The 19495-nt window shown below is 36.9% G+C and overlaps 3 protein-coding genes across 5 annotated transcripts; 1 reads left to right on the top strand and 2 right to left on the bottom strand.

The window, feature by feature from the left end:
- The first annotated feature begins 1461 nt into the window (after positions 1-1461).
- Positions 1462-7010, top strand: LOC142629610 (potassium transporter 5). 3 transcript variants are annotated; one of them, XM_075803622.1, is made up of 9 exons: positions 1462-1648; positions 1747-1969; positions 2421-2669; positions 2762-2800; positions 2945-3205; positions 3721-3773; positions 5123-5237; positions 5343-5597; positions 5793-7010. In XM_075803622.1, the coding sequence occupies exons 1-9, from the start codon at positions 1481-1483 to the stop codon at positions 6854-6856; spliced, it is 2427 nt and encodes an 808-aa protein (XP_075659737.1). In that variant the 5' UTR covers positions 1462-1480; the 3' UTR covers positions 6857-7010. The 3 variants fall into 3 exon arrangements, with proteins under 3 accessions (XP_075659737.1, XP_075659736.1, XP_075659738.1); XM_075803621.1 differs by having other exon boundaries at positions 1744-1969; XM_075803623.1 differs by lacking the exon at positions 1462-1648 and adding an exon at positions 2076-2169 and having other exon boundaries at positions 1834-1969.
- Positions 7011-10246: 3236 nt separating this feature from the next.
- On the bottom strand, positions 10247-10831 carry LOC142628870 (uncharacterized). Its single transcript, XM_075802905.1, has one exon. It carries the CDS (start codon positions 10829-10831, stop codon positions 10247-10249), a length of 585 nt encoding a protein of 194 aa, XP_075659020.1.
- Positions 10832-11489: 658 nt separating this feature from the next.
- On the bottom strand, positions 11490-11906 carry LOC142628869 (uncharacterized protein At4g02000-like). The gene has a single exon (XM_075802904.1). It carries the CDS (start codon positions 11904-11906, stop codon positions 11490-11492), a length of 417 nt encoding a protein of 138 aa, XP_075659019.1.
- Between the last annotated feature and the right edge of the window lie 7589 nt (positions 11907-19495).

The raw sequence follows: 19495 nt of genomic DNA, 5'->3' as shown, positions 1-19495 counted from the left end.
TTAATTTTTTTAGCTTTGCTATTGGTGATTTTTGTTGTTGCACAAATGTTTTTGGGCTAGTATATGTTGTTTTAGATTTTAGATCTATAAAATTTTAATGGCCTTTAAAATGAGAAAAGTGCTAGAAGTATATTGATGATATAGTGAGTGATTATTGATAAGTAAAAAAGTTATGCAAGTAATAAACCCAGATGCGAACCAATAAGAATTTGTATCTCAACAGTTTATAAAAATATTGTAAATAAGTTTGTATATTTAACGTTACTCTAAAAAGATTCAATAATATTGTTAATAGGGTAAAATATAATTTTATAGAACAAAATTGCTAAAATTAATACATATATATATATATATAATTTTTTTTTTTAAATTAGGGGGCCACTGCCCCCCTTGGTCAATGAATGCCTCCGTCACTGGACAGTACTACTTGGAACATAATTATATATCAAAAAAGAAACGAAAAAATAATACTAACCTATTCCAATTGGACAAAATTTAAATAGATATTAAAATATGCCAACGATATGACTAGTTAACACGTCTCCAATGATTGAGACCTGAGAATGGTACTTGGAAACACGGCAATAGATTTTAAAACAAGAAAGAAAGAAACAAGGAATTATAAAACTTATCCGGTAAGAAAAGGTAAAGTAAATCTACCTCTACAGGTCAACACTTTACTTTCAAAAACAAAGTTTATTGCAGGCAGAGCTTGATACAAATAAGTTTTTTTTTTTTTTTTAAAGAGATAATTATAATATTCGGTTAATTTGTTCGAAACTTTTTCAGTTTCCTCTAGATTCTCAAGTATTTTATGCATGTTAGATTATGTATTTTAACTTAAATTTTTAATCTTTAACATTTGTTCAAATTGTTAAACTAATTAAAAATATATATGTTTTAAAAAGTAATTATACTTGTCAGTTGGATGAAAAAATGCCAACTTAACAAATTGAATTCATGAAACTAAAATTATTATGATGATGTGAAACCTATGATGTACAATAAATTACATTTGCCGCATTAGCATTTTTCATTAATCAAATGACAATAACAAAATTTTAATTTGAAACAATTTTGAGGGTAAATGCACTAAAGTGAGTCATTTTAATATATAAGCAAGATTTTGAAACAAAGTTTGGGAAGCAATATATATGTGTGTGTATATATATATATATATATATATATATATATATAACTTTAAATCTTATTTTAAAAATTCGATTCCTTGTATTTGCAAGATTGAAAACGGGATTTGGATAAGAGACCTTATTTATTGCGTTTGCTAGCACGTTGCACCGACGTTGAATTTATAACTTTAACAAAATGCATTAAAAAAATTATATACTACTAAAAAAAAAAAAGTCTAAGCAAATAAATATTGCCCTTGCATGTATGACTTTCGTGCTTATAAATCCGGTATAGCAAGGCATAGGTAACAAAGAAAGCCATCACTGGAGAAACAAAACTGTAGCAAACGATGGCAGTGGTGGAGACTAGAGAAACTGAGATGAACGAAGGAACAGAAATAACAGTTGAGGAAAATAACATGAAAGAGCGAAAGCTATCATGGGCAAAGCTGCGCCGGGTAGACTCTTTGAATATAGAGGCTGGAAGAGTTTCATCCTTTCAAAACCATGCCTCCAAGGTTTCTCACTGATAGCATTGCTTTGATTGTTTTGATTTATGGTACTTAACTAATAAGTTGTGACTTGTGACTGACTCGTATTTTTGGGTGTGAAGCAGGTGAATTGGCAGAGGACGTTAAGTTTAGCATTTCAGAGCATAGGGGTGATATATGGGGACTTAGGGACTTCACCGCTTTATGTGTACTCAAGCACTTTCCCCAATGGTATTAATGATCAAGAAGACATTATTGGGGTGTTGTCTCTCATCATCTACACCATTGCGCTCCTGCCCATGATAAAGTATGTCTTTATCGTCTTGTGGGCCAATGACAATGGTGATGGTAAGAAATGGATTATGTTTCCTTAATTCGGATTCTCTCTGTCTTATTAACAAACAAGATATTTTCGTGTTTTGACGGAACCCCTCTTGTGGTGCTTGGACATTAGGGTTCGGATTCCACCATTCCCCTCTCTTTATTGGCAATTCTTACTTACTCCCAGAATAGTGCTATGGGCTTTAACAAAGGAGATGGGTTCCAAGGTGAGTCCCACCTACTTTGTGACTATCCAGAGCATTACTTCGGGAGTATGTAAGTTTTTTCGCTCTCTATTTTTGTAGTCTGTGAATGCATTATAACTTAAGGTAATATTTATGGCAATCACATAAGCCTGACAAAGTACTTTCAATTCTCTAGGTGCTAGGTAGCACACATTCCATGCATAACTGATGCGGTGATAACCTTCCATTGTTCTATTTGGTTCAGTGCCCTGAAAATCTAATGTAATTTGTAGGTGGAACATTTGCACTCTATTCTTTGATATGTCGTTATGCAAGGGTGAGTTTAATACCAAATCAAGAGACAGAGGACAGGGAGCTATCTCACTATAGACTTGAATTGCCATCCAACGAGTCGAGACGAGCTCATAAGATCAGGGAGATGCTTGAGAAAAGCAAAAGTGCACAAACTGTACTTTTCCTTGTTACCATCATGGGAACTTCCATGGTAATTGGAGATGGGATTCTTACTCCATCCATTTCAGGTCAGTTGCTGCTTTGTCACAAATTTTTTGACATAGTGAAACAGTACAAGACTTGTCTGTTAACATTTCACAATGATTGGTCTTTGCTGCAGTTCTTTCTGCGGTGAGTGGGATACACTCTCTAGGCACAGGTATTATGTCTGCACTAGATTTTAGTGTACTTGATTCTAAGAGAACCCAATAAAATAGAAAGTAGATAACGCTTCAAACATCGGCAGTCAATCAATTTGCGGCCATAATTGGGAATACCTCTGATGTGTTAAATATTCATCCAGGTGCTGTTGTGGGGGTTTCAGTAGCAATCTTGATCCTACTCTTTTCTGTTCAACGATTTGGCACTGATAAAGTGGGCTTTTCGTTTGCTCCTATCATCTTTGTGTGGTTTTTGTTTATCAGTGGCGTTGGTCTCTACAACTTATTCAAATATGAGCTTGGGGTATTACGTGCTTTCAATCCAGCATATATCGTAAAGTACTTCAAAAGAACTGGTAAACAAGGATGGATTTCCCTTGGTGGGGTTCTTCTATGCGTAACAGGTGAGAGATAAACTAGGGTTTTACTAACATTTGCCGGGCAAATTTATTTTAAGAAACTTTTTTATATAAAAATGAAAAAAAAAATTTACAGTTTTCTCGAATTTTCATAAAATATTTCTTAAAGTAAATTATTCATACGTGCCTTTAAAATATATATTAGTTAGATTATATAAACTAAAGAAAAATTATTAATTTATATTGTACCACTAATATAAAATTTACACTATAAATTAAAAAAATACGTACAATATTATATACATTTGCAAAAAGTGTACAATTATTTACATATAATTAATTTTTTGTTTGGTAGAAAGAGGAATTTACATACAATTACAATTGTTTACAAAAAGTGTACAATTTTTTTACCTAAATACGCTGTACACATTTGCTAGTACAATTTGAATCTATAATTACCCTAAACTATAATCTCTAGTGTTGTTTATATTTCTACTTTCTACTTTCTTTCTTTTTTCTTTTTTTGATTGTTTTTCTATTTTGACTGGGGACAAAACCAGGGACAGAGGCCATGTTTGCTGATTTGGGCCACTTCAACGTTCGAGCAGTCCAAGTAAGCTATACAATAATCATTCCATTTCCATTTCTATTAAATCGAAAATTATATGTTGTACCCAGCATATATGCCGGGTCTCTCACACAGAGGCGGGCCCCACAGTGTGTGGGACCCGCCAGTGTGTGAGTGACCCGGCATATATGCCGGGTACACCATATACCAGCTTCTATTAAATTGTGAAGTGTACTTCCTAAATTTATGGTGATTTTGATTTTGACTCCTAAAATTTAATTTAATTTTAATTTTAGACCCTAACACTAAACAATTTTTTTTAAGAGAGCGGTAAACAATGTTTTGAATAGAGTCCTTCGGCCCATACCCATTAATTAATGAGCTGGCAATTAAATGCCAACTAAAGTTAGACAAGTTTTATTTATTTATTTTTGAGAAAGAAGCTTAGACAAGTTGATGTGTATTTCTAGCGTTGGCTTATATCACTTTGCTTATATATGTATTTTTTGAATAAATTGGCATATTCTAATTACAAATTGTCATAATGATCAAATCATTAAGGGGACATGGACAGAAAGACTAATAAAAAATACTATATAACGTTAGGGTTCAAAATCCATCATTTTAAACTTGATTGGTAAATTAAAATGATCCTAAACTTCAAGATTGTGATTTATAATTCAATCTTTTTCTTTTGGAATTCACCTTGATACTGTGGTTTATTTTATTTAAAAATATATTTTAAAAGCCAAAAATAATTTTTGAGACATACGGTAAGAACCCAATGGAGTATGAAACCCCATTAGAGAATTCATAATTGATTGGGTTTGGGGTTTTATATGGGTTTTTCTATAAGTTAGGTCTCTTTATAAAATTCATTGCAGAATAAAATGTAAAAAAATGTCATGCCATTTAATATTATAAGTAAAATGTTAAAGGTATTATAAAAAGTTTTACTATATAAAACTTACAAACTAATGTGACAGTTGATGTGAATGATCTTCAACCACCTCATAAATAAATATTTAAATTGCTTTAATATAAGGAAACTTATAGTACTCATAACACTACTCATATTATAAATGGCGTATCACTTGATATATTTTTAGATTTGTAACATTTAATTTGAAAGGCAAAATTGGTTTATTTTAACAGGAGAAAATCCACATTCATTACATCTATATCTTAAGCTTTTAGGTTAAATGCTTTAATTTACATGGTATGAGAGTCCTATTTGTTTGTTTTTAGATTCCACATGTCATACCTATTTGTCTTCTTTTTCCATTTTGGTTGGGCTATATTTTTGGATTGGAGCCCCTCTCTCTCAAGAACCATTTTACTAAATAAGCTAATTATGATCAGCAGGATTATTAATCTTTCTCCTTGTATTGCAGATCAGTTTCTCTTGCATTACGTTTCCTGCGGTAGTAGCTCAATATTGTGGACAAGCAGCGTACCTCAGGAAATTCCCAGAGAATGTGTCTAATACGTTCTACGACTCCATACCAGGTTAGTTTTGTTGGCAACAAGGAAGAGGTGACTCCACTTTTAGAAAGGTTCTTGATGTAACTACATCTGTTTTGCTTGAGCAATTAACTGCTAACTTTTATGCAGGACCAATATATTGGCCAACATTCGTTGTGGCTGTAGCTGCTGCCATTATTGCCAGTCAAGCTATGATATCTGGGACATTTGCAATTCTCTCTCAATCGCAAAGTTTAGGTTGCTTTCCTAGGGTTAAGGTCGTTCATACCTCTTCAAAGTATGAGGGTCAAGTTTACATCCCCGAGGCCAACTACGCTCTCATGATTGCTTGTGTTGTAGTCACACTGGCCTTCAAGACTACTGATAAGATCGGCAATGCATACGGTAAGCTTGAAAAACTTCAATTTGACCATCTATTAGGCAATTGAGGATATAAATGTTCCATGTCCTATTGGAGCGGTCAAAGGAGCAATTCTATTGTACAACATCTATTTATAGCATAATAGCACAAACAAAAATAATTAGAAGTTTACAGCATCAACAATAATGATTATAAGCTATTTTCCATCATTATTGCAGGAATTGCTGTGGTGACTGTAATGTTAATTACAACAGGTTTGCTTACAACAATAATGCTAGTTGTTTGGAAGACAAGCATATGGTGGATTGCTCTCTTCCTTGTAGTGTTCGGTTCAATAGAGGGAATATATCTATCATCTGTCCTATACAAGTTCATACAAGGTGGCTTCCTTCCACTAGTCTTTGCCTTTGTCCTAATGACAATTATGGGTATTTGGCATTATGTACACAAACAAAGATACATGTTCGAGCTCAAGAATAAGGTTTCTAATGATTTCATAAAAGAATTGGCTACCAAACCAAATATTAACCGGGTACCAGGAGTAGCATTCCTGTACTCTGAGCTTGTACAGGGCATACCTCCAATATTTCCTCATTTTGTCTCTAATATACCCTCCATCCATTCTGTTCTAGTGTTTGTCTCAATTAAGTCCATTCCAATTAGCAAAGTTGCAATGGAAGAGAGGTTTCTATTTCGACATGTTGAACCAAGAGGCTATCGAATGTTCCGCTGTGTTGTGAGGTATGGCTATAATGATGTGATTGAAGAAGCCAAGGAATTTGAGCAACAATTAGTGGAACAGTTGAAAGAATTCATCCAACTTGAGCACTTCAAGCTTCAAGGAGTGACCACAGAACAAATGGCTGAGCCGGTGAACCTCCAGCATTCCTCTCTATTGGAGAAAGATGGAAAAACAAAAGGATCAATTATTCACATTGAGGAAGCACTGCAACAGCCTAATCTATCTTGTATTTCATCAAGTTCTAATTCCATTCAATCAACCAACGCCGCTAACTCGACAAATTCTTCTAATCGAATTATCTCTGTTCCCATCCTGGGAGTTGAAGAAGAGATTGTGTTTGTACAGAAAGCGATGGAGAATGGTGTGGTTTATCTTCTTGGAGAAGTAGACGTGGTAGCAGAACATGAATCTTCCTTGTTGAAGAAGATAGTAGTTAACTATGCCTATAATTTCTTGAGGAAAAATTTTAGGCAAGGGGAGAAAGTACTAGAGATTCCCCATTGTAGGCTTGTCAGGGTTGGAATGACATATGAGATATGAGTTTTTGAATCTTTGTAAAATCAAATAAATATGTTGTGCATAGACAGTTTGGCTTGAATCTCGTTTAAGATGGAAACATGATAGTTTGCTTCTCAATATGAAAATATGTAAAATATCTAGTTTAATTTCTCAAGTTATAATGGAGAATGTTTTATGGGACTCAAATTCTGTTGTGCAATCACATCAGTACAATTCTTTTTTTTTTTTCTTTTTTTTTGAGGTAAAGACAATAGAACTTGTATTATTTCATAAAGAGTATACAATCCCATGTATAACACCACGGGTAAGAGGGGCACCAACAACACGTTAATGTTGGGCCCAAGAGCAAAAGAAGAAACATTAAAAATAATAGACAGACACATCCATGCGAAAGGAAAAAAAGCAGGGCATTCACGCTACTCTTTGTGCTTCCATAAAGCTTTGGTATTCCTCCAATAAGCCCCTTGCTCATTCCCAAATTATCTGTGGCTGAGGTTGGAACTATTCAAAGTATATTGTATTTCTTGCATTCCATATTGCCCAAGCTGTGACCGCCCATATCTCCAGTTCTTGTTTGCTTATTTTAGTTTGTATTTTCTTGAAAAGAAGGAAAAAGTCACCGTCTCCATTACTGCATTTTTGGATTCTTCCCTGGATCAATGCCCAGACATTTCTTGCTAAGGGGCAAGTCCATAATATGTGAGTGGTAGTCTCGGGTTCTTGTTTGCACAGCTCACAAGTCGGTTCCACTAGCACTCGCCTATGGTGTAGGTTGTCTCAGGTAGACAAGCAATTGGAGCACGCTCGCCATATAAACATTCGTATCTTCGGTGGCACATTAAGAGACCAAATCACTTTCCATGTACATGCATGAAGCCGAGCTACTGAATGTTCTGCCTTGGGCTAATTTTTCAAGCGAACCGCTACCTTATAAGCTGACTGTATGGAGAATTTTTGTGCTTTGTTTTCAATCCAGCAAACAGAGTCATGGGAGTTAAGGTTTTTTAACGGCAGTGACAGGATCTCATTCTGCGTTTGAGGGCTGAAAATGGCATCTATTTTTCCCCAGTCCCATTGTCTTGAGTCTTGGTTGATTAGCTCACACACCTTCATATCTAGTGGTACATCGTTTAGTGGTACAGGGGTGTGAGATAACCAAGGATGCGTGAACACTCCAATACTGCGGCCATCCCCCACCTGCCATCGTGAGCCCTCTCTAATGAGATCCCTTGCTGCTAGGAGACTACGCCAAACAAAGGAAGGATTATTCCCCAACTCAGCAAACATGAAAGAGCAATTTAGGAAATAACGAGCTTTGTAAACTCAGTAGAACAGAGAGTGGTTTTCAAGTATTAACCTCCAGGCTTGCTGGGTCAGCATCGCTAGGTTGAAAGCATGGAAGTCACGAAACCCTATCCCTCTTTCCTTCTTTGCCATACACAATTTCCTCCAAGTTACCCAATGTAGTTTCCTTTCTGTCTGCGTTTGTCCCCACCAGTATTTGGCAAGCAAGGAATTTATGTTGTCACATATGGAGTTTGGCAGCTTGAATATACTCATAGAGTATGTCGATATCGCTTGTACCACTGTCTTAATCAATATCTCTCTCCCCACCTTCGAAATAAATTTTTCGTTCCACCCCATTACCCTATTTGTAATTTTTTCCCGAAAGTCTTTGAAGGTATTGACCTTGGATTTCCCTGTGGCCATTGGCAGTCCAAGATACCTTTCACATTCTGTCATTACCCGTGCTACAAAAAGTTGTTTAAGCGACTCCTTGACCTCCTGTTTTGTGTTCTTACTAAAGAATAATGTGGTCTTTTGTTGGTTTATGGCTTGGCCGGATGCAGCTTCGTATTGCTCTAGCAATTGTAGAAGTCTTTGCCCTTCCTCCGTAGTTGCTTGACAAAATAAGAGACTGTCGTCAGCGAAAAGGAGGTGAGAAACCCAAACTCCATGTTGGCTTGATTTGATCCCTTTTAGCACCCCTGTCTCTCCTACTTTCCTCAGTAGCGCTGATAGCCCTTCCGCACATAGTAAGAATAGGTGTGGAGAGAAGGGGTCTCCTTGCCTTATTCCCCTTGTTGGAGTGAAAAAACCCTTTGGTTCACCATTGATTAAAACTAAGTAAGATGCCGTGGTTATTGTCTCCATTGCCAAGTGGACCCAATTAGGATCAAATCCCAATTTCACCATCATTCTTTGTAAGAAAGTCCACTCAACCCGGTCGTAGGCTTTGCTGATGTCAAGTTTTACAACCATGTGTCCCTTCCTTCCTTTCCTTCTGTTTCGCAATCTGTGGAGCAGCTCATATGCTACAGTAGTATTGTTAATGATTAATCGATTTGGGACAAAGGCACTCTGAGCATCAGAAATCACATTAGGTAAGATGACCTTTAGGCGATTAGCAATAACCTTTGATATAATACGAGAAACTACATTGGCTAAACTAATCGGTCTAAAATCAGACATGTGTTTTGGGTCATTTTTCTTGGGGATTAAAACAATATGTGTATGGTTCATTTTTCTCAACATATGCCCTGAGTTTAAAACAGATAATACTGCTACTGTAACATCATGCCCCATAATATGCCAAAATTTCTAAAAAAAGAATGGAATCAGACCATCAAGACCTGGTGATTTGGAAGGGTGCATTTGAAATAGGGTTGTCTTGACTTCTTCCAGAGTGTATCGTTGAAGGAGAGTGGCATTCATACCTGGAGTGACCAATCTGTCTACTGAGTTGAGCACTCCATCAATAGTGGTCGGGTGGGAAGAGGTGAATAGTTGCTGAAAGTAGTGCTCTGTAGTGTGGGCAATGCTTTCCTCTGATGTGCCCCACCTTCCTTCACTGTCAAAGACGCCCAAGATTTGATTTTTTCGTCGGCGTTGGTGAGCCCTTTGATGAAATTTTTTTGCATTTTTGTCACTCACCGATAGCCAAATGGAATGAGACCGTTGTCGCCAAAAAAATTCCTCCTGGTGTAATATATTATGGATCTCTACCTTTAGTCCTTTAATAGCATTTAGATGTTCAACACTGTTTAGAGAGTATAGGTCTTCCAATTATTTTTTTTTCTCTTAGAGTATTGTTTTTGAACTAGCAACTGATGCATGACTCCAATCCACCAAGGCAAATCTGCATCTTTTGATTTTTTCAAATAGCTTTGACATAGGGCTGCCATGTCTCACGTCTGCCCTCCATGCATCTTGTATCACAGTCTCACATTGAGGGTTGGTAGCCCATTTTTCTTCAAACCTTCGTGGCACTTTTCGTCTTCTAGTCCGCTGGGTTGGGTTTTGTGTGGTAATGACTATCGGAATATGGTCCGAGTATGAGGTTTGGAGATGAGAGACCCGAGTTTCCGGATAGATTTCCTTCCATTCCACCGTTGCACATGCTCTATCAAGTCATTCCTGTACAAATGCATTCCCATGTCTACCATTGTTCCAAGTGAAAATGTTTCCTTGAAAACAAAGGTCCTTAAGTCCACAATGCAGAAGGGTAGCCCGAAAAGCTTCCATGTGGTTCAACGGCTTTGGTTTGCCACCTTGCTTCTCTTCGGATGACAAGATCTCATTATAATCTCCAACATAGATCCAAGGGGCTGAGATGCTAGTGTGAAGATGCTTAAGTAGCTGCCATGACTCGTGCTTCCTTTGTTCTTCCGGCCATCCGTAAAAACCTGTCAATCTCCATGTAGGGTTAGAGCCATTAAAAATAAGAGCATCAATATGGTTATGTGTGTAAGTTTGGACATGCAAGTCCACCTCCTCCATCCACAAAAGTGCCAGCCCGTCACTTCTACGAATACTCGGCACCGCTAATATGCACCGATATTGTAGATCTGCTTGAATCCTCCGCATCTCATCAACTGACTGTTTTGTTTCCATAAGAAACAAAATATTGGGAGATTTTTCCCTCACCAAGTGAGAGAGGACATCGACTGCACGTTGGTTCCCAAGCCCCCAGCAGTTCCAGCTTAGGATGATCATTGGTCTCGGCGGGGCTACACCGTAGCCTCCACCGCTGTGAATAGTTCTTTCTGGTTGTCTTCACTGGCCTTGCTTCGTTTTCTATCCTCACCCTTCTCTTGGTGGCCATCTTCTGGTTGTGCTCATTTTACCCCCATATGTTGTGAGCCAATATTGGTTATACTCATAGAAGGGTCATTGTGGCGTTCAATCCTCTTCCACTTTGCTGTATTTTTGGTGGGCCTTCTTCTTGTGTTTTAAAGATCTCACGTGCCACTGCACGTGGTATTATGTTCTTGTCAACAGTTGCATGGCTAGGTGTAGGTTTCATGACTTCAACGTATTGAACATGGACATTAACTAAATCTTCGGCTGCAATAATGGGATGGATTGCCTCTATTGAGGTTATTTCCTTATCCGTTACCTCACTCGATTTTGAAGCCACAACCATTATGCTTTCCATACGGGTTTGATTCTTTTTCGTGATATTCGCTCCCCTGAACTCCTTGTTAATGTGCTGCTGTGAAACCGTATCATTTATAGAGTCGTTACCCAAATCTCTGTTTTTTCCATTTTGATCATTATTGCCAGCTGGAACATTTACGCTCATTGATTGCGGCTGATCCCTACTGCCCTGATCGTGATCCTACCTTGTTTCCCACCGTGGTGAGCTGTTTCGTCATCTTTCTGATGTTTCGCCGCTTTTCCGATGCCCCGCATTCAGCCATTCTCCATATGGGTTCTCGGTCAGCTGTTGGTCCCTGGGGGTTGGGCACTCTTTTGCATCATGGCTGAATAGACCACATTGGTAGCATAGCCCTACCATTCTTTCATATTTGAATCCCACTCTTACACGGTCTCCTTCAGGGCTGAGTACACATCCTCCCCGCCGGATTGGTTTATTCAGCGGTATCTCCACTCGAATTCGGATGAAGCGAGCTTGTTCCGACGAGAAAGTTTTGTTGTCCACTTCCACCACATGACCGAGGCCTTTGCCAATGTCCCACGCAGCCTCCTCATTGATGAGATCGAATGGCAATCCCCATACTTGAACCCATATTGGTAGCACCGAGAAAATTACCGACCTTGCCGTCATGCCCCGTTCCCACCTACGGAGGACAAGGAGGTTATTGTCGAAGCTCCAGGGTCCATTATTATGGACCTATACCAACTGGATTTCCAACGTGAACTTAAATTGTAGTATTCCTTCCCCTACGTCAATAATCCTGACGTCACTTCCCAGCTTCCATGCAGATCGTAACATTGTCTTCGCTGCTCTCAAATTATAGGGTCAAGTGGAGAGGAAGTGTCCCAGCAAGCTTAGTGAGCATTCTTCTAATGTTTTATCTCGATTTGTAGATCGAATCTCTAATACTTCACCTTCTTCCTCTGTTAATCGTATCTGTTGCATCTTCTCAATGAAGTCAGCCTCCATGGTGCACGTCAGAGGTGGTCCTTAGTATTGTGGTATCACCTTTTGACTCTAGTCCACTACTAGAACCTGTCGAAAAAAAGACTCACCTGAAGTGAGAGAGAGCACTCCTACCATGAGGAGAAGGAAAGAAAAATTAAGTAGAAGGAGGCATCAGTACAATTCAAATCAATAGCAATAAATACAATAAATTAACACCAGCAGAATTTAGACTAACAATATAGGTAAAATATATTAACAATTGCGCAGGCAACATATATCCACAACATTTAAAAAATCACTACAAAATAGAGAGATTAAAATAGTTTAGAATTTATTTAAAAGTTACCTGGCTTTTGAGTGAAGTTGTTGTGTGCCTTTGTATTAGAACCAATTCCTTTTCCTCTCTCTTTTATGGGTGTGTTTGTTTCTTAAAAAAAAAGTTTAAAATCTATTTAAAATTAAACAAATACGTTTTGCCACCAAAAAAAAAACTGCAGCACTCACATTTGCAATAATGAGGTGTAGCTACACCAATTGGAAGACCTTTATAAGAAGTTCAAATATAAAACAGAACCAACTTCTTAAGCATGTGTATCACTCTTAGGCAATTGGCATTCCATCACATTTTAAGGTACCAACTTTATACAATTTGGTGTTGCGGTTAGAAACCTATTCAATCAAGAAGTAGGCTGGTTTAACATGGAAAACTTGCAAAGTTGATTTTTTGTCGTCATTATTTTTAAAATCAACATGGGTTTTTTTTATTATTATTTAGAATTAACGTAAAAATTATATAGAAAAAAAGGTGAGATAGAGAAATAAACCATGTGATATCCTATCAGAATGATAAACAGAAGGAAAGGTGCTTGATCGAAGAATAGAAGATTGAGAAGTCTAAGAAGAAAACAAGTTGTAAATAGAAAGAATGAACTAAATGACATTTTTGTTATTTGTTAGAGCATCCACAACAGTGGAGCTGTTTTTTTTAGCTATTTGGTACTACAAAAAACTACTTTATCTATTTTACCTAGTCATTTTGCAAAACATCCAGCAGCAGTGGATCTATTTTAGCTTTCAACACAATAAAATAATATAAACATCACAATAAAATAATATATCTACTATTGTAAAATAATACATCCCACCACCACCACCACCACTTCATACAGCCCACCACCACTACCACCACCACCACCACCCTGCATATAGTCTACTCCTACCGCCACCACAACCACCAAAATCAGCCCACAACTACCCAAGAAAATCAACCCATAACCACAAAAATAAAACCCACAGAGCTTCGATCACAAAGCCAACAATCTAAAACCAGAAAAATTCCATGAACCCAGAAAAATTCCTGCAAAAAGGAGTGAACGGAGAGTGGAAGGCTTCGGCAGAGAGTGGATCGGTTGGTGAGGAGTTAATGGAGCTGGGTCAACGAGTGGGTCGGCCAGTGAGAGTTTTTGCTTTGTGGAGATGGGTCAACGGCGGAGCTTTGGCGATGGTGAGCTTCGAAGAAACGGCAGAAAGGAGAAAAGTCAGAAAAATGAGGGAAAGGCCGGTGAGAGTCTGAGCTTGAGAGCTGATCTGAGGAGAGAGGGAGAGAATGAGAGCCACAGGCAGAAAGAGAAAAGAAATAAAGAATAAAAAAAAATAAGTAAAGAAGTAGCTAAAATATTTTAAAGAATAAGTAAAGAAGTAGCTAAAATACTTTAATTCCTAAAGTTTTAGCTGCACCTTCCGTACAAAGCCACTTTAATTCCTAAAGTTTTAGCTGCACCTTCCGTACAAAGCCAAAAGTAGCTTTTTACGGAAGCTTGAAGCTAAAAAACTTTAGCTTTACATACATTGATGTAGAGCATTTTTTGTGTTTTGGTGAAGCTAAAATAGCTCTATAGCTATTTAGCTTCACTACTGTGAGTGCTCTTACTGTGCTAAAACCACATGTAGCATTGCTTCTTTATTTTGGAAAGTTTAGTAACCATGTGAATAGCATGTGCTATGTTAAAAGTTAGTTCATCAGTTTATTTAGACGGTTTTATGTGTTAGTTTCTCTCTCTTAACCTCTAATATATAAATAGAGGTTGTAATCTTTGTTAAGTTAATCAGAACTTTCATTTTCACAGTCTCTCTCAGTTTCTTATTATGGTATCAAAGTGAAGCTTCTACGTACGGTTTTCTTTGTTTTTTTTCTTCCTCTTTCTTTTATCTTCCTGAGAAGCTTGAAGTTCATCAATGGCTGTTGTCATAGTCAATGCTTCTACTTCTGAAAATCCTCCATCTTTATAGTCCTTTGTTTTTGCATCATGGAGAAAATCCTCCATCTTCTCGTTTCTCAACCCTTTAGTTGGTGAAAACTATCTAACTTGGGCTTGTCCAATTAGGAAGGCCTTGATTGCTAAGAAAAAATTGGGGTTTATAGATAAAACCCTTACTCTTTCATCTTCTTTGGTGAAAACTCCATTAGAGATTCAAGCATGGATTTAAGCAAATAATATGGTAGGAACTTGGATTATCAATGCAATTTCACCACAAATTCAAGCTGGCATCATTTACATGCATCTTTGGAAATTTGGAATGTTCTTAAAAAAAGATTTTCACAATGAAATGGACCACAAATTTTCAATGCAGAAAGAAATCTCAGAGCTTACACAAGGTGAAACTTCTATTTCGGATTTCTTTACTCAATTGAAAGTTTTATGGGATCAATTGCAAAACGTTAGTCCTTCTTCTATGTGTACTTGTGGTTAATACATTTGTAGTGTGAATCAAAAGTTGACTTATGTAGAAGTCAGAGAATTTGTGATGAAGTTTCTCATGGGATTGAATAAGTCTTTTGCCCAAGTTAAGACCCAAGTTCTGTTGATGGATCCTTTACCACCTATGAACAAAGTGTACTCTTTGTTAATCCAAGAAGAGATGCAAAGAAATTTTGGAAATGGATCATACTCTAGAGTAGAATCAACAGGTCATGCTACAAAAAGGCAAAACTTCACTATTAATGCTAGTTCTAGACATGGTATTAATCATCCAAAAGGAAAGGAAAGACTGCAATGTACACAATGTGGTAAGTTGGGGCATACAAATAATAAGTGTTACAAACTTCATGGATTCCCACCAGGTTTTAAGTTCAAGAACAAGAATTCAATGACACACAAGTTTCTTCCATTGATCAGTCTCGAGAATCAAGTTGTGTTCCAATTCAAACATCTTTGTCCTGCACACCAGATCAGTTTCATCAACTCTGGGCTTTGATTGGTGCTCACAACCAACCATTATCAATGAATTGTTTCCCAGCTGCTCATGGAAAAAAAATTTCACATGGCAAAAAATGTGGTTGTACCTTCTTTACCTTCTAATTTTGTGGCAGGTAAGACATCTTTTCTTCTTGCTTTATAGAACCAAATTTTCAGCATTCAGTCTTTCATAACAAGGTTATAAATAAAAGGGCTCATAGTTCTAATACATGCACTACAAGAAATCTGTACTATTGCAGCGGGTGCAAAAACTACCGCTATATGTCACATATTGCGGCGTTTTTTGGGACCGCTGCTGTACATGGGGTCTATTGCGATGTTTCATTGGACCGCCACAGTAGCTCTAGTCTTTTGCGGCATCCTACAACGGTGGAACATAGAACTGCCGCAATATATATGTTGTAGAGACGTTAACTTAGATATAGCGGCGCTTCAAAAACCCGCCGCAATAAATATATCATTTTGCACAAATACTATAGCAGCAGTCTACAAAACCGCCGCAATATGTAAGTTTTAGCGGCATTGAGATGACCGCTGCAATAGGTACCTATTTTTGCGGTGCTTTTTCTTAGTTATAGTGGCAGGTTGGACCACCGTAATAGACCTTTAAATCTCCCTTTACAGCCCCAAAATTTCCCTCTGTTTTTTTTTTGGCCTTCCCACTTAGGTTTTCACACATAGCGTCGTTACACTCTCAAAATCTCTCTCACTCTCTCACTCTTTCCAAACTCTTCACTCACAAATTTCTCTCACTTCAGCCAAGCTTCCGCCATCAACTCCATCTCCGCCACCACCGCCTCGTGTCCTCGCCATCACCACTCTCTTCAGGTCCAGCCCCGGCCCAAGCTTCCGCCTTGCCATCACCATCACCATCGCACTTGCATTCTCTCTCACTGACGGTTTTGAAATTTGGTTTGCCAGAGATCCCATTCACCAAAGACTAACCCACTTAGATTGATCAGATTGATCTGTAAGTTTATTTTATTTTATTTTTGTTGATTAATGAGTGCCATTATGCAAGGAATGTACTTCTGGAGCTCCATGTAGAACCTTCCTAACATTCATATCACCTAAACCTAAAGCCTTGCCGTAATAAGCCACTTATTTCCATTCCAGGTACTACTCTCTCTCTCCCTTTGTTTGGTTACTTGAAACTGTGGAGATTTAAGGTTTTGATTGCTGAGTTGGTGGTTGGATTTTTGTGTTTGCCTTAAATTGGAGCTTGTGACATCAAATTTAGGACCTTGAATTGAAAATTGATAACCTTAATCTCAGTCTCTCTATGGGTCATGGTGATTTTAGGAATTTTTTTCATGAATATCTTGAATGTATTTATTTGGGTTTATGAATTGACTTAGGTAGCTTTCTAAATTGTATTTATTGGGGTTTATGATTTGAAGCATTTGAAATAAACCAACTGTAGTGTCTGCTTTTATTAGCTAAAAGGGTGTTTGTAGTTTTGGGACTTTTTGTAAATATGGATGTTCTAGTAGTCACACAGTCAACTAATTAAGTTAGTCATGAACAAGATTATGCACTAGCACACGCTCGTTTAGACTTGGGTTTTCAAGTGCTTTCTTGATATGTGAAGGGAGCATCGGTGGACTCTTTATAGGCGGTGGATTTTTTTTATGCAAGTTAAATAGATATGTCTTTGTTGGTGAATGTAGCATTTAGGAAATATCTATAGTAATCTAGTACTGAAAAACTCATAAAAGTATTAGTGATTTAACTATAGTTATCTAAAATAAAATTATATGGTTACTCTCACTATATATGGTGATGATATCAGAAGTGGTTTCCTTTAGATGTACCATATAGGTATGTTGAATTTCTATTCTTTAAGTACTATGGTGTGTAAATTATATGACTGTTTTGAGTTGTAGTGAATATACTTTATGATAAAGACACCAAAAGGTCTAGAGGCTTTGGGTTTGTTAATTTTTCAAAGGAAGATGATGCAAGATGTGCAAAGGATGCTATGGATGGGAAGGTTAGCTTGTGCTTATAAGAATCATATACCTTAAATGAAATTCCGAAAGTATATTCTATGTGAGTTATTGATTAATGTAGCTGATTGTGGTGGATTTGGTTCCAGGCATTGTTAGGTCGACCACTGCGGATAAGCTTTGCTCTTAAGAAGGTTCGTGGTGGTCTCGTTGTAGTTCCTCATCTTTCACAAATTGGAGATATCGCAACTCACAATACTTAAATGCCCTGGTAGTTTATGTCAATATCTTTGGTGAAAAATGACAAATGAGAGCTAGAATATCCTTAATTTGTATATGATGCTTGTCATCACCAAAGTAAAATGAATGGTGAATGTGTGAAGTCAACTATCAATCAGTTTATCTGCTAATGTATTGAATTCAGAGATAATTGAGAATGCTTTTTTAATTGGTTTAGATAGAAGATTTTGTAAATTGGAATTCAGCAGCCTGATGAACTGTATCAGAACCATGGGTTTCACTTCCAGCTGCCAAGTGACCCCCTCCCTCCAAAAGCCTTTTCTCTGTGACCATTCAGCCTTGGCTGCCTTGGTTCCCCCCATAGGATAAATTGCCTTCCTGTTTTGGTCACTAAAACCCAATCCCTCCCCCAGTAAAGATGTCAATACCATTTGGGCTGAAGGCCATTGGCACTATGTTTTTGTTTGGAGCAATTACAATGGGCTCTGTGTTTCTTTAGCTATTGCTGTGAAACTTCTTTGATCAATGTAAATTAATGAGAAAACAATTGATCCATATTTAGGCATGTCTGTGTGTGTTATTTTGTGGAGGGGGCAGTAAATAAAATTATATTATGGTGTCACTTGATCTTTTTTCTCATTCTTCTCCATTTTTTAACTTATTTGAAAATTTGTGCACACACATTTTAGCAACCCTCTTCAACTATCATTTTGTATCCCCCCCTCCAAATCTTCTTGTCTATGTTTTTTGCTAATATAATTTTTAAATTTTGCTCTTTCTTCTCTTTTCAACCATAAATCAAAGCTTTCCTCTTTTGAAACCTAATCATGCTTCTAAAACTGTTCTAAACCCAAATATACACAAATCCTCCTAAACCTTAACCCACAACAACCACTTAGACAAATTCTCTAATTTGTGCTATGTCATATTGGTATGCATACTATACATGATATGCTTCTCTTAGAATATATGTTACTACATGTTATATGTGAAAATTATAATTATCTGATTCCACAGTTCCTAGAAATGGGTTTTGGAGCTTGCCCAAACTAAATACACATTTAACTCACCTTTTTGCTCATCTAGTTTGAGATTAGTGAATGATAAAACTTGATTTGTAAATTGAATATACATTATATAGTCAAATTCAAAGATGGGATATATAGACGAGTACAGACTAACAAAAACATAACTAAAGGATCATCCACATTGGTGGTTTACCAATTTTGAATACTTTATTAGGCTTTGAGCTTTGATTGTTGTAGTTTTCTTAAGGGTGGTTGTGTTTTCCCTTTTTTTATTTGCAAAGAAATGGAAAGGGGAAAATATCAATAGTAAGTCAGTAAGCCATTTTCATATTCATATATTCATTGATTTTCATGAAACCTTCTCTCTGTTTTCTTTCTTGAGGTTGAGTTAAATAGCTATGGTCCATATAAGTTCTGCAAGTAATCACAATAATTATGCTAAACTAAATGCATTAATGGATTCATGATTAGAAAGTTCAAGGTAATATTAATCAATTTCTAAAATAAGCTCATGAGTTAAAGGTAAGGCCCTGTCTCATTTCATGGAAATAATGGAATTTAGAAATATCAATTCCTATAAACTAAAAATTATCTTCATTCAAATCCATACGCATTGTTCATTCATTATTTTCAGTTAAGCAGTGGACATTAAACCAACCAGAATTTCTTGTATGCATATACCATATTTTAAGTTCATCGTTGGTCTAGTACCAACACTTACAAGAGATACAAAGTTTGTTAGGATTAGTGCCCTTAAATCCTATTGTATGATACTATATATGATATTATGTATGACA

This window comes from Castanea sativa, chromosome 3, assembly GCF_040712315.1.
Source record: "Castanea sativa cultivar Marrone di Chiusa Pesio chromosome 3, ASM4071231v1".
NCBI classification, from domain to species: Eukaryota; Viridiplantae; Streptophyta; class Magnoliopsida; order Fagales; family Fagaceae; genus Castanea; species Castanea sativa.
Note: the sequence above shows the minus strand (reverse complement) of the source record. Positions and strands in the feature narration are given on the sequence as shown.

Coding starts and splice junctions, on each gene's coding strand:
- LOC142629610 (XM_075803621.1), top strand. CDS start 1,481: ATGGCAGTGGTGGAGACTAGAGAAACTGAGATGAACGAAGGAACAGAA. Junction 1,649..1,743: donor TTCAAAACCATGCCTCCAAG/GTTTCTCACTGA, acceptor TTGGGTGTGAAG/CAGGTGAATTGGCAGAGGAC. Junction 5,238..5,342: donor GTTCTACGACTCCATACCAG/GTTAGTTTTGTT, acceptor ACTTTTATGCAG/GACCAATATATTGGCCAACA.
- LOC142628870 (XM_075802905.1), bottom strand. CDS start 10,831: ATGATCATCCTAAGCTGGAACTGCTGGGGGCTTGGGAACCAACGTGCA.
- LOC142628869 (XM_075802904.1), bottom strand. CDS start 11,906: ATGACGGCAAGGTCGGTAATTTTCTCGGTGCTACCAATATGGGTTCAA.